Below are 20,603 nucleotides of genomic sequence, written 5' to 3'. Positions count from 1 at the left end.
ATATAAATGAGTACAGATATGTCCTGTCATTTTATTATTTTGTCATTTGCATGTACACATTTTGTGAAAGTATTTGAGTGTGTATATGTATACATTAAAAATAACAGATATTTTGTAAGTTTATAAGAGAGTGGGCATTTGTTAAGGTGAATATAACACAGAATGCTGCCTTTTCACTATATTGAGTACACTGAAACATGCAGGGAATTGTACTGAGAAACCTATGAAACAACCTAGTGATTTGGACATCTGAAATATAATTATGGATAGTGCAATATTTTCTAGACTTAAAATGCTAAAGAAATATTTTTGTTCTAAATAAATGTCCTCTCCGTTATTAACCAGAGCGTGGATTACTTTCTGTTATAAGTAAGGGGAAAAAAAATCACCCAGAATTTTCCTTGCATGTAGACTTTAAGAAAATTAGCACAGTGTGAGAGAGACTGTAATTGCAAAATTTGGTTTAGTGTTTTACATAAGGTTATCTCCCTCCTCCTGCATACCCTTTAGCATATCACTGAATGCATTTATTAAAATATTCTAGCCACCTGTCCATTTGAGCCTGTTTCAGTTAACACCCAAAAATAAAAGCAATTTTGTACTTCAGAACACAGGGACCCAGAATAAGTTTCCAATTCTGGTGGCTAATCAAGCAAACTGGGCTTGCCTTTTCTTAAAATAATAATAATAAATAAATAAGCTCAAACCAAAACATAACAACAAAAGAAACCACATCCTTTTTGCCACCCTAACCCCTCCTTCTGTCCCCCTCAAATACATACACAGACACACATACTTCCCTTTAGTGAGTGGTTCAGGCTCCCTGATTAAGGTCATGCCGTTTGTTCATTACTGGCCTGGCTAATGTGATTGAATTGGAACAATACCTTTGAACTCCTTGGCTCTGATCTGCATACTAATTGACTCTCTTGTCCTTGGCAGTGACCTTGACAGGCTTTCCACCACTCTCAGAATGGCTGACCAGTTTCTCATCAAAAGTTCCTAGTAAAAAAAGCCCCAACCCCAAAAGAAGAATTAGTCATTTATACTACTTTTCTCTCTATTCATATTTCCTTATATACCATTAGAAAAAGCAAAATTGCTACTCCCTAGCTCCCCCTGGATGTTTATTAATACTTGAAAACCACAGTGTCACTTTAAAGTGCTGAAACAGTGACAGCATTGTTTTAAGAGTTCATTGTTGCCTCCTCAAACACACTTTTACATGTATTTTGAGGTAGCTTTTTTTCCTCTATCCTTGTTACACAAAGTGCGGCAGTTTAACTCATGGACATTTACATCATCTTTTTTGTTTTGTTTTGTTTTGTTTTCAAGTCAAAAAAAATAATCTTAGTTGTATCCTAAGAAAACAGCACAAATTAGTTTCCTTTTTATAATTTACATTAGCACTCTAACAGCCTGGGTTTCAACAGGTTCTATAGTAATATAAATGCTATGATTTCAAACAAAACAAAACCAAGCCATGCAGAACGCTGCATTTAGAAAATGCCAGGTTAAAGGTAATGAGCTAAGGATTTTATTTTTGTATCTCTGAGTCTCGTAGATCAACATATTACTCAGGAGAGCCAGAAGACATTATTAAACACTATACTGATATTTACGGGAAAAACAAAAATGAAACAAAACAAAAAATACTCTGCTGCCCGAAAAGTAGAGGTTTACTTCATTTTTACTCGACTGGAGATTTCCCTCATGAGACAAGTGGCAGCCTCAGTGAACTTTCATTATTATAGAAAATATGTAACGAAGTAATAACTAAACCAACCTAAAATTAAGTATCATCAAGAAAAAGAGACAGACAGCATGCAGAGAAATGTTCTTTTATCAGACTGTCAGCAAAGATCCACTGTAGAAAAAGTTCTATTCCTTCTTTAATATTCATTCTTACTTTAGGCAAAATCTATTCTGGGGAAAACAGCTGGAATTTTTAACTCATTTAAAAACACTTTTCTCTACTAACGTGGCCCTTTACTAGGTTCTCAATGCACTTTAGAAACATGAAGGAATAAATATGTATTATAGCCAGGTGAAATATTATTACAGAACATTAATAATGACTTGCAAATCTATAAATAGTAAATCAAACTGCTAAATTTCTAACACACATTGTTTAATACATTTTTATTCTGGTGTTGTAACCAGTCCAGCTTCTTTGAAGAAAAAAAAAAAAAAAGTCTCAAAACAGAGGTTTTCACTACTGAGACAATTATTTTTAGTTTTCAAGGCAATAATATCCAAGTACCTGGCCAATATCCAAATACTTAGACAGAGCAGACCTCACAAATTTGGCATCCAGTTAAAGACTATTATAGAAATAAGTCACAAAATTCAGATCTTAATCCAAACTTTCCTAAAAATTCAATGATGGCCTGAATCCAAAATTCCAGCATGAATTCCAAACTTTTAGTACAAAGGAACATGTGTGGCTCTATTCAGCTTCTATGACCATGTCTGTTCAGGACCCAGTACTCGAACAGACTTATCATCAGATTTGAACCAGAATGTACCCTTATCTGTAGTGCCCTTTCTCTGTAGGTGAATGCCCTGAGCTTGCTCAGGAAACCAGAAAACTGGTGCTGAAAAAGGGAAAAGCCAGAGAGGGCAAGTTAGTCAATTCAGCATCTGCAGAGGCATGCAGCAGTAATGTCACATAAGGCTGCAAGTAGGGCACATTTTGGCTGAGAAGAGGCACATAAGGATAGTTGGATCTGTATACAAATTAAAGCTCTGCAGAGCCACACAAGTGACACGGGACTGAAGCACGTGTCTTAAAAGGTATTTTAGAGCCTAAAATATATCCAGACAGTTATATGGGTTTCCCAAAGCATTTGGGACCAAATTCTCATTGAATTCACTTTGTTCTGAAGCTTTAGAAGCAGCAGCTAACAGGTGAAGTTAGTGTTTATAAAAATTACCATTCAATTTTCCTCAACAAAAAATAGCCTAAAGTATAATGAAATACATGCAGAATTTCACCAACCACTGAAAAGTAGTCACCTCTGAAATAAAATATACCAGGTGTCCACACAACAAGAGAGCAGAGGAGTTTTAGAGTATTTTTAAGTGAAAATACAAAATGAAAGATTAGATAGATGAAACAGACTATGAAACAAGGCTTTACTCTCTCAAAGATTTTTTTTCTTCCCATCGTGATTTGACAGTCTTTGGTTTTAGGAACCGGTCAAAACTGGTATGCCCGGCACTGTCACTATCTAATTTTATTTAAGCAGTGAGCACCACCTACTGCAGGGGAAGATTGCAACCTACTTAGTCAGTATATCAATCGTGGTTTTTTGTTTGTTTGTTTGTTTGTGTTTGTTTGTTTTTTTCCCTAAAGCTGTTGCTGCTGAAGTTCTGACCAGATCTATAGCTTTCATATGACATTGGAGTTGATCACTGCTCACAGTGAGAGTGTTTGAGCCTCAGATATTAGCAAGATAAAGTAAAATGAAAACGATCTAATCAATTAACCTAGTATATAAAGCCAGAGCTCAAGCAAAGGCAGCTACTGGGAGAAATTAGTTTATCCTATCCTCCATACATATCCTATACTCCATACATCAGTGACAGTCATGTTAGAGAAACCATTCACTGACTGGGATAAGAGCTGCTCCACTCTTTTAAAAAACAAGTTTTAGCTCTGTTTGATCCAATTCTGTGTGAGGGCTAGACTCATCTCAGTAAAAGGGAAAAATGGTGGGTACAGAAAATCTCTCCACTTCCCCAGCTCAGAAGCCTAGCATGGACTCTGACAGCACATGCACTGTGCTCAGGCCTCATCTCCCACTGCAGATGACTGACTCTCCTTCACCTGCTCACTCCATATCTCACCACTTACTGAAAAATACCTGAAGGACAGTGTGGTCAATGGTCACAGCCAACATGGGTTCATGAGGGGAAAGTCCTACTTAACAAACCTAATCTCCTTTTATGACAAGGTCACTCATCTAGTTGACCAAGGGAGGCCAGTTGATGTAATCTTTTTGGATTTCAGTAAATCTTTCAATGCTGCTTCTCACAGTATCGTTCTGGACAAAATACCCAGCATACAGCTAGACAAAGCCATACGGCAATGGGTGAACAATTGGCTGACTGATTGGACTCAAAGGGTTATAATAAATGGGGTTACATCAGGCTGGCAGACAGTCACTAGTTGGGCTCTGTAGGGCCTCATTTTAGGGCCAGTTCTCTTCAACGTTTTCTTAAATGGGTTGATGCAGGACTTGAGGGTATACTGAATAAGTTTGCGGATAACACTAAATTAGGAGGAGCTGTTGACTCCATTGAGGGTAGAGAGGCCTTGCAGAGAGACCTTGACAAATCAGAGCGCTGGGCAGGCACCAACAATATGAAGTTTAAGAGCAAGTGCCAGATTCTGCACGTGGGAAGGGGAACCTCTGGATATATGTATGGACTTGGGAATGAGAGGCTGAAGGGCAGCCCCACAGAAATGGATCTGGGGATTTTGATCGATGGCAAGTTGAGTATGAACCAGCAGTGTGTCCTGGCAGATAAAAGGACCAACTGTATGCTGGGGTGCAACAGGCACAGTGTTGCTAGCTGGTCGAGGGAAGGGATTGTCCTGCTCTGCTCTGTGCTGGTGCAGGCTCACCTCGAGTACTCTGTGCAGTTTAGGGCACCACAGTATAAGTAGGATATAAAACTATTAAAGAGTGTTCAAAGAAGGGCTACAAAATGGTGAAGGTTTAGAAAGAAAGATGTGTGAGGAACAGCTGAATTCACTAGGTTTGTTCAGCCCAGAACAGAACAGACTGAGGGGAGGCCTCATGGCGGCCTGCAGCTCCCTCACGAGGGGAGCGGAGGGGCAGGCGCTGAGCTCTGCTCTCTGGGGACAGCGACAGGACCCGAGGGAACGGCATGGAGCTGGGACAGGGGAGGGTCAGGCTGGGTGGTGAGGCACTGGGACAGGCTCCCCGGAGCAGTGGTCATAGCACCGAGCCTGCCGGAGTTCAAGAAGCATTTAGACAATGCTCTCAGATATATGATTTTTTAGATGGCCCCGTGTGAAGCCAGGATTTGGACTCAGTGATCCTTATGGGTCCCTTCCAACTCAAAATATTCTTTTATTCTGTGATTATCTGCTCCATCATAGCTGCCATGTGCCTGCTCACCTAGTTGCTCCCAAACCTGACTCAATAAAAACTGTTTCCTTAACCTGGATCAGTGTGGCTACTTTGGAGTAGAAAGCTATTCTGTGACTTGCACTGGTAGACCTGAGGAGGCAGTAACTCCCAGCAGGAGCCTGGGTGTAAGCTAAGGGGATGCTTCAGCTGGGAGAAATCAAGGTACCATCTGCAGCCAGCATAGGCTGTCTGACTGCAGCGCTGAGCTGTTGCCAAGCTATGCTAAGTTAGACCAGTCATACAGGTTCCTCAATGGCTTCTGTCTGTGTCAGAAAGTTAAAGTAAATCAGAGCCCTGGTCCTGCTGTTGCAGTCAGGACAAAGCCAAGGATCCTCAGCAAACATGGTTCTGAGAATGAAACAAATAAGACACTAAGTTAAATGTCCTGCTGGGCTTTTACAATTAGATCACACGTCTGTGCAGTGCTAGGAAGCTGCAGTGCATAAAACAATTGATATGTCAGAGGACTATGAGGACTATTAAAAGAAAAATACCAATATAAGCTAAACACCTGCAAAGCAATACAGACTCAGAGCACATACTGTATTTTACTTGCAGATGACATACAGTTGGCAGGGTAAGGCAGAGAAAACCACCACCACACCACAAAACCATGATAATGACCATGATCTTGCTTTCTTTTGAAACGTATAGCAACATATATGTAGAGATCTACAGATTATAAAAAATAATCTAAAATTTTCTGTGTGCCTTTCTGCCCAAGAAGAGTACAAGAAAATAAACACATAACAGATGTGGAAACACACAGAACAAGACACTTAGTGAGTGTGGTGATGAACAAGGTGTAGTAACTAGAAAGAAGAGAACAGAATGCAAGTGGAAAGTATTAATTATTGATAAGATAAGGGACAGATAATTACCACACTTCATATCTGCCTATCTGCCTACTTGCTCTAAGGGCAGAGAAGACATTTCCTAGCTGTCTAACAAGGAGAGTGGTGGGTTGCAGTTTGCTCTCTTGGCTCCATCGGCAGGTTCTCTTCTTCCTCACTGGCTGGCACAGTCATGCACATGTTCCATTAGTCCAGGTTACTGTTAGAAGTCTACTGAAATCACTTAAATAATAATAATGACAATTATTGCAGTCAGATCTGATCAGAATACGGGTTACAACAAAGGTCCAGGACTAAAATTCATCCCTCAATTGGGTCATTTACTGGAAGGAAGACGGACAAATTAAACAAATAAACAGATAAACAAATTAAAACAGTCCTTTATTTTTACTTCAGATACAAACTACAGTGACAGATTTATAGTAAGCAGCAAATTTTAAGCTGTGTCTTTTTGAAACCAATGAGGGAGTAAATATCTAACATTATGCATGTGAATAGTCACATGATATTTACATTTGTGTATGCAGAACTTAGGATATTACATTACCTTTATCATGCTGCATGGGTAAAAATGCTTAAGTAAATCCTTAACACTTACTTGCTGAACATAGAGCTATGGCAGGTTTCAGGACTGCTTTTGCTTTTTATTGGTTTTATTCTATCACTTACTGTACTGGTTGTGCTCTCTCGTATTCTGTACTTTCACATTTAAGAGGATACAGAACTTAAATTTCTCACCATTTTACTTAAATCACTCTCTCTTAATAACTACCTCTTTGTTAATTGAATAAAGACTTCTCTATTTACCATTTAATCTAAAAGATTAACATAAAAACATGTGACAATGATATAACAACAGCAAAGCTGAACCTCAAGGCACAAACTGTATACTGTTAGTTATCCATGACACACTGTAATGAGAACATTCATAACAAAATCCTTCTTAGTGGTAATGCACCTGTCTTCAGGCTTGCAACATATTTGTTGTATCAGAGCAATCTTGCTAAATGTCAAGCTGGTTTGCATTCCTTTTTGTTTAAAACTGGTGTTTAGTTGGTAAATGGATGGAGAAAGCATCAAAATAGATTTCCTCACGCTTTTTTCCAATATGATAGGAGATGAGCTGTCAGCTGGGAGTAGCAAGGAAGTTCTGTACCTCCAATGACGGTCCTCCAACATGCCCCAGCCAGTCAGATCTGAATCTGCTAATGTCCCCACTCATGAGAAATGCTACATTCGTCCCCCACTTGATGCATTATCCTTCTTCCTTCATTGCTCTACAATTCCTGCAACTCCAAGAGATGAGATGACAGCTCTTTTTGAGCTCTTTTTACCAACTAAACCACACAAGACACAACTTTTGCCAGGGAGGCAGGGAGGGTAAGAGCTCAGGAAATGGTCCACATATGAGAGATGCAAGCAGCTCTCCAAGAAAACAGTGAGCCATTCTGCTATCTGACAAGTAGCCAGGTGTCAAAGCAGTCCAGTGAAGCCCTCCAAAGCTTTACTGGCTCCTCTCTTCCTGACACAACAAATTCAGACAAACCATCAGGCCTCCTGCTTGCTGCATGACAGGACTCATGTCATGACAGGACTCATCACCTGGGCTGTAAGTAAGCACTTCCTGAGGGTCATCTCAGGAGCCACATCTTGGCTACACCCACCTCATTCAAACAACTGAGGAGCACCTGTGTTTGGTTGGAAGGATAGGCTAGATCACCTTTATGGAACTGAAAACTTCACTCACAGGAACTGGAGCTGATTCCACTTTATGGAGCTGAAAACTTCAAACTCACTTCATAAAGCTCTCCTCTCTTTTTTGTATGCTTGTGTCTCCCTTGCACTGAGTGGAGACCAGTTAGCAGTTACTCTTTAACTTCACAGATTATAAAGGTGCCATTTTTCTAACATTTCTTGCTCCTGTTAGCTCACAAGGTAGAAGACTTAGAGAACCTTATGACATGAGGTGTCTCTGTAAATTCAGTGCATGCCATTTTGCAAGAGCAGCTTCACAAACAAGTTCAATGATTCCCAGTCTAGGGATCATGACCTCTGTGGACATGAAAGAGACTCAGAAATGCAAATTGCAGCAGCTTTCAGTTGACAGGCTGCCGCTGAACAGGGAAGTAGACGATCATCTTTGCCAACTTTCAGGTGCCAGAAAATGGGTGCTGGCAGCTAAATCACCTGCCTACCTGTAACAAGTGTGTTTTCCCTGAAGCACCTGTTGTCAGTGTAACTGCCTAAAGATAGACACTACAGGACAAGTTTCTGAACTTTTTGTCACTTATTTAGATCTGAATTTGGAGGGGAAAAAAAAACAACATAAAAACAGCCACAACACAGTGACAACAAACATAGAAAGCACACAGAAAAACAACTATCAGATGGCAGGCCACTGTGATAATTCAAACCAGTTCCCCTAATCTGGGTCAGACAATGGCATGTCTGCTCTATTAATAATGTTGTTTTTCTGGAGGTTATCAGTGCATGGTTTAGATGAACAGAAGGTCCACAGGCAGCAGCCACTGAATGATATGCAGCAGGGCTCATATGGGCTCAGGAGCTGGGAGACAAAGTGCATCTTTAGGGGGGTGCCTGTGAGAGGCAGAGATTCCCCCATCTTCCATGTTCAACAGGGACTGAGAAACTACAGCTTTGTGCAGAGAGATGATACCTCCAATAAGGTGACTGGCAGCATCTTGCTTCTGTGAAAGGCAGTACCTCCCAGCTCTTGCTGAGTTTCTAACAGCACGCTTAACTTCTAATTTGGGAAAGAAAAATACCATCTGGCACCTCAACTTTGAAAAGTTGCCAAACCTTGACTTACTCTCTGAATCCTCCCCAGGAAATCATGGGAACTACCTACCAAGAACAGCATTACAAAGTGTGAACAAGGCTCATGTGAGCTAGCTGCATGTAATCTACCACGTCTTTAAATGAAGAAAAAAAAAAGGGGGTAGGTTAGTCATGCAGTCACCTTAAGAACTTGCTTGAGTCCCTAATTCTGTCTCCAACTGGAAGAAGTTAATGAACCACCACTGTAAATTCTTGGTGGATTTTCAATACAAGGAAACAAGTCATCTTTTCTAAATTAAGAAATTGGAAGTGACTCAATTCTAGAAGGAAGGCTAACGATGAGCCCTGCAGTATCATGCTGGATAACACTGGACAACACACGAGTATTTGATTCATGCTTGTGCTCATTAGAGTCTTATTTGTGTGTTGTTAAGAAAAATCTTTTGTGATATAAAATTATTTTAAAATAAAGTGTCAGAGGAGACACTCTGTAAGAAGAAAATGCTTTCATGTCAAGGAAAAGATTTTAAATTGCAGCCAATAAAGAATGAAGAAGAGAAGTTTAAGAAAAGGGAAAAACTGGGAGGAGACATGCAATTGTTGTTCTTCACTACCTCATTATTTGTAACCAGTGGTATGTAAACCCCATGTTATAATGCAGGATCAATTCACATGCAAATACCTGAGCCTTAATTGTATATGTGAAAGAAAGAAAAGAATGACAGTGTTCAAGCATGCTTTATTTTGTTATTTCTGTGTCCTCCAAGACACACATTCAAAGTTTAAGCAGTAACACATCACCTGGGTAGATTTACACTGAAATAAGCTAATAAATGACATTATAAATATTACGTGCAAATCAAAAACCATAGGAAGACGCATTGTACTGTAGCTAGATAACAAATCTGTAATATTACTTCAAATTACTTCAGAAGAGATGTATTGTATAATAATCTTACATATCAAAGTAACTAAGGCATTGAACTCGTCCTTATGTTTCTTTACTCAAGTAAAATTTCGTTTGAATTCAAACAGATACAAGCTGCTTACATTTTTCAGTCTCATACATGTATCTGTACAAAGATGAAGAATGTAGCTATTTTTCTTTAACAATATGCTGAATAAAGATCAAGTATACCAATTTTAGAACAATCCGTTTCCTTAGTCTAATTGCTAAGTTGCTTTTCCATGGGGACAGATTTTTTCCTGGTCAAGTCTACTCTCTCTGTGTTTCATTGTATGCGTAGTTCTCATTATGCTAACTGGAGCTGTGCATGTAGCTGGACACAAAACTCACATCCCTCATTCAAAGCTAGGTATCACTGTGTTTGTACCACAGGGTCCTGTCATGAAGATCTACAGACAAGGAATGCCCTTCCATCATCTGCCAAAGTACCAAAATCCCACATCACTGTGTCTCAGTTCATTGTGTTCCCATCTCTCCTGTTTTTTTCAATCAGTTTGTGTAGTTTTTATTTATAACATGGGCTCAGTCCAAAGCTCTCCTGAAGTCAATAGAAAGATCCCCTATGGCTGTGACAGTCTCCTGAACAGGCTATATTTCCCTCAGCCCTTCCCAGCTCACATTCCTGCAATGCCATGGAGGGCACTACTACGAAAATCGACCCAATGGTGTAAATGGTGCTACAGAATTTTCTTCTATGAAGCTTTTTCCCTTCTTGCCTATTTCCAATTATTGGAAACCCAGCATCATTTCAGAATGTGCATGGCATGGGTGGCTCAATTTCACTCAGATTTTATCCATGGCAAAGGAAAAGTCTGTCACTCAGACTGTACTTCTGTAAATTCAGTTTCATTTACTAGTAATGCATATATAAGAATTGCAGGCATACTCAATATATTTACATAGTTTAGGAAAATATTGTACACTTTAAGGCCAGATTACCTTCAGTTATGCATGTGTATGTGCTAACTCAGGAAGATCTTGAAAGCAGTATGCCCAAAGTGGGTCAATCATCCAGGCACAGGTGATAGCAAAAGGTCATGAAACTTTTCTAACTGGGCTAAAAAGTGCAGAGGAGAAAAGAGCAATGACTTTTTTCTAACCCATCCCACCTTCTTTTGGTAGAATATTTATGCTGTGAGAAGGAGACTGGTGCACAGGTGAACTGGAATGGTGCTTGACAATGTAGATGGAGGATGCAAAGCCAGGCCTCCTCCATCTACAGCATCTCTGGAAAACCATTCTTGTTTTTCCACAATGATCTGATAGTGCTCAACTTATCAGCACACTTGCTGCAATTCATCATTAAACTGACACATATACAACATGGGCAGAAAAATATTGATGTAGATAAAAGCCTATGAGAACATAACGTATCCTGCAGCAGCATTATGAAAGGTAGCATACATCCAAATGTGCAAAAGATTGCATAACCAAATTATTTTTTTCACTCCCCACATGTGCAGGATGCTTTTATCAAAGGTAAAAAAAAAAAAAGGTAAAAAAAAAAAAGTAAAAAGTTTCTGACTTTCGTTAACCTTCTCTCATAGTTCAGGTTATTTCTTTAATGCATTTATCTGCTTTAAAATTGTCTCCTTAGCCTCTCAAGGGAAACCAATATAATACACCATCACATTTCTCACAGGAGAAAAAAGAACACTTACTCTTAATAGGTGGCAATTTTGCCAGATGTTATTGACATAGTAAGTGCGAAATTTCAGTGATACTAAATGCAAAGTGCAGCAGATTAAAGAACAATGGAACAAAGTGCAAAATGAAGTTTAAAAAGCAGCAGTGTCAAAGTCAGAGAAAGTGTGAAAAAATTACATTTTAACAACACTATTAAGAACAAGTTTACTAATTACTGTAACTGGCACAAATTTAAAAGTATGTTTCTTAGACTCAGGAAAGTTTTTTAAAATGTGGTATTTCTTTCTTGTCAGCATTTCTTCTTTTCTTTATGCACTGTAGCAGAGACATAACACTGCTGGTACTAAAACAATGACACTTGGAGCTCTTTATCTTTCATTTCTTAACCCTTTCTTACCAAGTAATATTGTTGCAAATCCTGCTATTTAAGCAAGGTAGTGAACCACAGAAAATGCTTTGATAACTAATACTGAAATGGTTTGAAATAAAGACTATGGGATTGATTCAGTCATGCTTTACACATTCACCCTCTAACAATAATGGAATTTACACACTAAGAATGACTTCTCATTAAAAGTTTGTGAAAAACCTGTTTTTCTGATTAAAAAACAAAAACAGAAACAAAAAAAACTATAGAGTTGCACAGTTTCCTCTGTTCATTTATACTCTAAAATCGATTAATAAAATATTACAGTTGAGATGCTCATCTCCTATAAATCAGAGAAGCTCCAATGCTTTCAGTGGCATTACACCAAAGTGAAAGAACCCAGTTTTCTAGATTTCATTTGTATTCTTTGTATCGTATTGAAACATAGGACCAGTTTCTCAAATAGCAGCTATATTTGGACCTCTGCTGAGTCCATTGCAAATACTCTTTATTTGGCTCTCAGACCTGGTACTGTAGTATATACAGTGTTCCATGATATTACAAACAACAGTGGCAGAGTTTAAACCTAGGCGTATCTCCGTAACAAATTAAAGGCTTTTGGGCATAAGGATGACTAGGTCTCCTTTGACATCCTAGAAATGAAGGTTCATTATAGCACTGCTTAAAGCAGTTCAAACGTCCTTGATGACTGTGACCCAGGTATCCACACATCCATTGCAAAGAAGAGCAGCTTTAGTGCGGGAGACAATATCCTTACTCTACACTGATGGAATTTTTCCCTGAAGTCCCTTGGGTTTCAGGAAAAAATCTTGGTCCAAAATCTAACATTCAAATCCTATGACAAAAATAATAATAATAATAATAAAATCATTTTTGTTGGATAAATTACCAATATCAATAATTTCCTTTATTTTTACCTAATGCTTTCATTATTCATTGGTTATATCCTGATTGCAATTGGAAAAGTGACTTCAGTGTGAACTACCCAAAATACTTTTGATGCAGCCAATTCAGACAGAAACGGTGGTTGAACATGCAGGCCGTGGTACTAACTGCCCAAGTAACACCACGGGGTCCTTGAACAACCCACACTACTGAACATTAAATCTAAAATTCAGTATATCATGCACAACATATATAGAAATCACAAATCCAAATACAGCTCTAGTAGGCAATTCCAGTCACCAATTATTGTCTGAGAAAGGGTTTAATTTAAAGTCCATAATTTAAAGTCCATTTGGGAATAAAAGTAGCAAAGCATCAAGCTTTACTAAAATACTACTACTTTCTTCTCTGTGACAAGGGAAAGTTGACTTTGCACAGGATGCAAGTAGCTTGCGCTAATTATGATTCCATTAGTGGGAGTTCTTCTAGCATATCAATGGCTACCCTTTTCATAGAAATCTGATATTATGCAGCTGAATACATCTGCACAGCTTTCTTGGGGCACTTTTCTTTAAAGTGCATTTATCATAGTCATCTATCACCACTTTTCCACCTCATGACTGCACTTGACTCAATCAAATAATTTGTGAACTAGAATTAAAATTGGTCCAACTTCAAAAACTGAACACTGTACAATTTGATGGAAGGCCTAAGGCTCTACCTACTTAAGGAAGAAGAGGTGCTGCATGGTAGATGATTCATTTGCCAAAGGATCTAATTCTTCCTAATAAACAAAACTTAATGTATATGAAGTTATATTCTCTAGATTTGCATAAAAGCACAAGTAAAACTACTGGGATTTTAGGGAGGGTGGAGGGGAGAAAGAAGTGGGATTATTTCCCAGAAATATACCTTCTAAGGCATAAGAAAGCAAGGACTGGACTCTGATGTTCAGTTAATATCCTGCAGTTTAATATTATGAGCATTGAAAATTTATCTATAGTAGATTTAAACGAAATTTAAAATTCCTTTCATCTGGTGTTATGGGAGCAGTTTGCTCCCTTCTACTGTGAGCTAAATGGACTTACAATCATATAAGAGCAGAATGTTTTGGGTTGGAAGGGTCCTTAAAGACCATCCAGTTCCACCCCCTCTGCCTTGGGCAGGCACACCTCCCACCAGAACAGGTTGCCCAAAACCACATCCAGCCTGGCCTTGAACACTTCCAGGTCTGGGGCACATTTTTCTGCAGTGGGGGAAGCTCAGTTTATGTTATTCTCCCATTTCATTGCCTTTATCCAGAGCTCATCAGTAGTGAAATATGCTAATGATGAGCATGAGCTACCCTTCAGGTGTGAAGCTACTATCAGTTAGGTATGCCACGTCTGTAGTAACCAATAGCTGTTGGTTTCACTGTGTCAAAATGAGCGTATATGTGATTATCTAGATGACTATTACAGGTTTCTGGTTGTCCTTGCTCCCTGACTGGTTACCTCTCTGTTACTTCCAGATTTTAAAGGAGTTACTTAAAGTACGTATTCTTCTGGACCTCCCAGCAATTTTTGGATAACAGCTTTGCCACAACTGGAACTCCAGGTCAGAAATGTGCCCCGAATTATCACCTTCTGTGTGCAAATGCAGAGACAGATTCATCCCTGGGCTCAGAAACAGTTTGCGCAGGGATTCTGGAGGAAGGTACACAGTGTGCTGGGTGCAGAGAAGGCAGCTGGTGAGAGCTGAACAAGAAGTCAGGAATACTTTTCAAGCACTGTCAACAGTTCAGTGTGACTCAGGGTGAGTCTCTGGCTCCTCAGCCAGCTTGATTTCCTTTTGTGTTTATGAGAAGAAGATGACAATGTTCTATGCTCCTTCCTAAAGTGTTTTGAAATTTAACTAACAAGAATCATGAAATACAAAAAGTGTGCTTTTTTTTTTTAATTTTTAAAGCGTTAGCATAGTTCTTGGTGTTGATCTATGGCCTCAGCTCTCAGCTGTACTCTTTACCTAGATTCTCCACTATTTCCAGGATTTTAGAACTGTTCTAATAATACACTTTTTTTTTTTCATTAAATAGTCACACACATACACACACACACACAAAAAAAAAAAAAAGATGCACCTGTAGAAGTCCTCCCAGCCTGTTAGGATGTTAGGACATTAGAATTAAATTCATCACTCAGAGGGTGGTAAGGCACTGGAAAAGGTTATCCAGAGAAGCTGCGGATGCCCCATCCTTGGAGGTGTCTACAACCAGGTTAGATGAGGCCCTGGGCAACCTGATCTAGTGGGTGGCATCCCTGCCCATGGGAGGAGGGTTGGAACTGGATGGTATTTAAGGTCCCTTCCAACCCAAGCTGTTCTATGATTCTATGAATCACAGCTACTGGAAAAGTAGGAGATAGTTTTCACCATTTTTCAATTGTTGCTTCTTCTTTTTTTTTTTTCTTTTTTTTTTCTTTTTTTTTTATTTCAGTAAGTTCAGGGTAAGTTTGCCAACCATGACTAATGTTGAACCATGATGTCAGGAAGGGGGTGGAGGGTCTTTACGTGACTTGATATTTTTGTCTTGACATGTTTGTGCTAAAAGAAGTTTCACTGTCTGGGGTTTTATCACACTCAATTATTGCTATCAGCTTGTGCATTCAAGATGTATTCCTAAAAACTACCATTAGAATAATTTGTTCTGCCTCCTTCTTCTAGACTGGCAATAATTGCCCACCCATCTTCCCCCTCCTTTATCTCCTTCCGTAGTTCTCACCTACTGAGTCTCTTCCAGTTCCCTGGGGGGGCCTCATCAGAGCTTCATAAACCTTTGCTATATATATATTTTACCTCCTACTGCACTGTTAATGGAACTCTTTGATCTTTCACTAAACTATAGTGGACTTCTCTGAGATAATGCTTAATCTTTTGCTGGACTTACAGGTATTCTGTACGTCAATAAAACTGCCTTTTAAAGTTACAACTCCATAAAGAGTCATCTCTCTATTAAGTATTCTGTATGAGAGACACTATACAATTTCTTTCTATGCTATACCCATCTCCTCATTCTTCTGTGCTTTTCAAACTACTTTGCGGACAGGTGAGGTCATACATTTTGACTTTGACATATATTCATTTTCTGTGACTCTGCAGAGAAACTGTTGGAGTATCATGAAGTTCTCTTAGTTTGTGGGTAGTTTAGGCAATTTACAATCCATTTCAAACATAGTTAGAGAGAAGAATAATCATAAAATGTAGATGAGAGCACCTTAACAACACATTTCAAAGGAAGGAATATCAAATACAGTAAACATCCTTCATTCAGTAATTCTACTGTTTTAATTGTATACAAATCTATGAAAAGCTGATTCTGATTTTACTATGGCTAGAGTTATGCAATATCATTCATTCTCATACAGTTTCAACTCAAAGTGAAAAGCATCACGAATAAGACTCACTTGTCTTTAGAAATTTCTATAGTTTTGTTCTGACACCACAGAGCAGCTTTGCAGCTTTCCCAAATCTGGACCAATATGCTCAAGCAATGGCTAAAATCTACCAAAACCCTGACCACTGCCTCCAGAATGAACCTCAATTGTTAAAATACTTAAGGTGGTAAAACATTCGTACTACATATGAGCAATGATCACTGCCTGTCTTGTAAAAATTATTTTAAGTTATATTATTTTCACAGTTTCAGCCTGCCTATTAGCATTCTCGACTGGACGTAGACAAGAATTCCAAAGAAAGATTGAATGAAATTTTGGGAACAGACACATACAAATTCAACAGCTTCTGCACTTTTGAAGGATACTTATTACATTTTTCACCTCTCTCACTGATTACATTATGGCAGAGAAGTCAGGTAAATCACTGAAAATCTAAATAATCACAAAACCTATTCTGATTTTTCTTGCCTTTTATTTTACATTCATTTCAAATTCAGTGGTAAACTGTTCCCACCACTGGCTGAATGTGCAGCTTTCATACAGTATGCTCTGCTCATGCCCACATAAACCTCAAAGAGTAAAAAGACAAGGAGCAATAACAGAAGTCTCAGGCTCATATAGTTTTTTCAAATAATCAGTCACACTTGTTTATTCACATGGGCTAGACATCTAAAATCAGGATGACCTTGATACTTCTAGGCTACAACAAGGAGGCAGAACTATTTGAGCCTGCAGAGAACTCCAAAAGAAACTGATTCAGGAATCCATTTTCAGACCTGTTTGGAAATCAATGTACAGCTGCATGTCATCATGCATGGAGTAAAACATCACATTTCTGCATTTTGCCAGCATGATATGAGGCGATTAATATACACCAGTAAAAGAGTGTTGCTTTCATGATTAGTAGGCTTGTATATCTTTTACAGTCATTACATCTTTTATACTTCCCAAGTAAGACCTTCCAATCTATCTTTTCCCCTTGAATTTGCATGAAATTGGCACTTTTTCCTAGAACTCCCCATGAAATTAGCACTTTTCTCAAAAGGTCACATGAAATTTTATAATACTGTTTTTGCTACAGCATTGTTTACTGCAACAAGTTGGTTTGAAAAGGTACTCTTTTTCAGTACACTTATTGACACATATTGCCAGTATGATGGTGAAGTGATAGGCTACAGTAATAGTTAAAATTTGCCATCAGTTGTTTGCCTGATTTGAAAGCTGCTTAGAAATCTTTCAACAGGTCATTTCTACATTAACCTTTGTGCGTCTCGGGGAGGCAAGAACAATTTTGAGACAGAAAATAGAACAATCTGGAAGTTTTTCAAGGATGCATTGAAAATGCCACAATACTTTGCTTGTGATTGACTTGTATGTGAAACTGCACCTGAATTACTAGTGGGAGTGTAAACTTTGGTTAAAGAGACTAGTAAAAAGTACCTTTCTAAGCTCTCTTTATCCATTCTTCAAAACAGAATGAGAGACAAAGATTCAGGGGGTAAAATAAGAAAATGAAATGTCTGTTACAACCCAAACTCTCTCTTTGTACTATTTTTCTATCTTTATATTTAAACTCAAACATCTGCTTTCTCTTTTTCTTATTCCCATTCCTCACCATAGAGGGTGTAATAAAAGTACATTCTACCTAGTTTTCTCAGAAAGGTGTCATTCTTCAATGACTGCTCCAAAAATGATAACAAAATAACTTGCCCTCTCCTATTCTACTTCAGCCAACATATCCCTAGGGCAATGGAGACCTGACTAAAATAACATGCCTAAAACTAACCTGCTGAGGTGTCCTCAAGGTTCTCTTGGCAAGCTCCTGTTCTCGATTCTCCATCTTCCTGGTCCTTGAATAAGAGAGGTCAGTGCAACCACAGAAGGTAGAGGAACCAAGACTTCTAGTGGTCATTTAAATCGATGCATCGCCAAGACATTCTGCAAAACACTGCCCCTCCAGGAGAAATGCAGGATGTACAGTCACTTGAAAAGGGGGAAGAAACTTCTGAGAATCAATACTGAAGTGTGATAAAATGGCAAGAATGAGTTGCAACCTACTTTCACCCCCTCCAAAGCCACGTAGCAAGTCACAGACTGATATGACCAGCAAGAAGCAGCGTGAACTTCCTCCCTCAGAGGAAACAGTAAAACATATTTGCTTGTCCCAAAAGCTCAGGAGAGAAAAGAGAAAATCATTAGGTCCCAGAGAAGTCAAGAATTACAGAATATGTTCATTTTACAGGAACCGTTCCAATTTAAAGAGTATAGTAGCAGTAGGATCACAGAGTGGTGGGATTTCATATTTAAGAATTCCCAGTAATATTCTTAGAAAAAGTATTCTAAGAAAAAGCCCTTGATTCAAAATAAAATAAAATAAAATAAAATAAAATAAAATAAAATAAAATAAAATAAAATAAAATTAGTAGGAATAGAAAGAATATAAAGTGGACAGGTAATGTGATTTTCTGAAAGAAAGAGTTGAAGTATTTAGATTCCTATGTATTTTTCTCCTATTCTAAATATTTTAAAATGTAAACTTAACTCCTAATTTTTAAGGTTTTTATGGATATTCTGATAATTACAAAATGATCTCTGACTACAAAAATTGTTTCATACTCCTAATCTTTATTCCAGAAAAATGTTTTTAGTTAAGAGTTTACATAGTGAATTGGAACATTATAATAAAAAAGTCAGTCTGGACTTGATAATTCCTGTGAATTCCTTCGCTAGTAATGGCATGTTCTCTCAAAGACTAGGAAAAAAAAAAAAAAAAAACCTTCAATATTTACCTGAATGATTTTCTGGTCTCCTCTGAAAACATTCAAAGTACTTTTTCCTCAAAATCATGAGATGAAAATACTGTCAGATCAAACTTCTTCTGACTGACATTTTTGTCAAGACAAATCTTACTCTAACTAGCTTTTTTGGAGTCCATCCTGCAATGCTGCTATCCATCGAAATAGGCTGTTATTAGGGAAATGCTGAATCCTTCAGAAGCAAAGATTAATGGAACGAAAAAGACAAAGCCTTACAGGTGTGAAAGGTGACTCAGGCCAAGACAGTATAACCAGCATAGTCAGAAGGTGTAATTTTTAGACTCGTGTTTTATGGTTCTGGCTTTTAAATGAAACAGGGCAGAAAATACGAGAAATAAATTTATGACAAGGGATGACAGATGGAAAAAAAGGAAGACAGGAAAAAAAGTAGAGAGATAAAGAGGAATGGTTTGTATTTAAGGGAAACTGAGGGAAAAGAACAGTGTGATGAGCAACAGACTACAGGCAGGGTTAGTACAGAAAGGTAATAGAATTTGTTAAACCAATTGACATAGTTAGAAAAGAACAGACAAGCTTTCAGGCATGCAAGCCCTTCTTCAGATCTAAAACAGCAGGGAGTACAATGAAACTTTTCAGGTACTGGATCTCTTATTACCCACCCACAGACAATGTCAGAATCCTGACTGGCAGAGGCAGAGATTAATGATAGGTGACACCATTTGAATTATTCAAAATACTGACACCCAAAAAGTATTAAGATACCACCAAGTTAAAATACACTACTAAACCTCTTGAGCAAGGATTCCATTGAAGTTAGAGAAGGAAGATTTTGAGGGATAGGGAGCGTTCTCATTCAATTGTTCACTACCCACTCACCTTCCCTTTGAAATTGTTTGGGAAACAGGACCCGTTCCAGCATTCTCCTGAGGCACAGAAAATGCAACAGCACTTGCCCTTAGACCCACAGCTGATCCCATAACCAGAGCAGTACTGTTTGGTTCTTCACTTTAGTGGGAGGGAGAAAAGTGCTCTTAGCTGGAAGGTGCAGGGCAACCCCAGCTCCCACACCAACCAAACACGCAGCTCACACGGTCCAGCTCTGGAAATAGTACCTGAACAGAAGCATGGAAAGGCTGAGAAATGCAATAGGCAGTCAATCCAGCCCGCAAAGCACAGAGCAGAAAATTGTATAGAAAAGCAAGCTATAACACAACCAACAGTGTGCTGCAACGTTTCCAGCTTCAGTCTGGTATTATTGTTTAGCCACTGCCTCCCTTAGAATGATGGCATTACCACAGAGTTCAGGTATTACCACTGTTTTCTATGGGTAATCAAATGCCGTGCCCAATACACAGTAGTGGTGTGTGTGTGCATCTATGTATTTGAATAGGGGTTGTTCATGAAGGATGCTGAACACCTGGAGCACACCTGTATTCATCAGAAGTTTGAAGTTTTCAGCAACTGCCAGGGCCAGGGCTTGACACAAATAATATCTTTTACTGAATTTACTTTAATAACGACAATATCTACTACCAAAAAACAGCACCAGTAAGTACTGTCAAGATGATCCATCTATTTTACTTTAAACTACAACAGTAACAGCAACATGTTAGAATGACGGAGTGTTTCCCAGCTACTGTTATTTATTGCGGCAGCTCCTGGAGGACTAGCAGGTCAAGGCCCTCTTGTA

General features: G+C 38.6%; 1 protein-coding gene across 1 annotated transcript in view; it reads right to left on the bottom strand.

The window, feature by feature from the left end:
• The window catches only part of LOC310900832 (uncharacterized protein), a 566,674-nt gene that overhangs the window by 330,764 nt on the left and 215,307 nt on the right, over positions 1–20,603 (bottom strand). The window contains exons 17-18 of the mRNA XM_083839430.1: positions 17,923–17,986; positions 888–1,002 (exon numbers count right to left, since the gene is read on the bottom strand). Coding sequence (XP_083695556.1) covers positions 888–1,002; positions 17,923–17,976 — 169 coding nt within the window. The 5' untranslated portion in view covers positions 17,977–17,986. The remainder of the gene's footprint in view (positions 1–887; positions 1,003–17,922; positions 17,987–20,603) is intronic.

Source organism: Anser anser, assembly GCF_964211835.1.
Source record: "Anser anser genome assembly, chromosome: 5".
Taxonomy (NCBI): domain Eukaryota; kingdom Metazoa; phylum Chordata; class Aves; order Anseriformes; family Anatidae; genus Anser; species Anser anser.
This window is presented reverse-complemented; position numbering and strand designations above follow the sequence as displayed.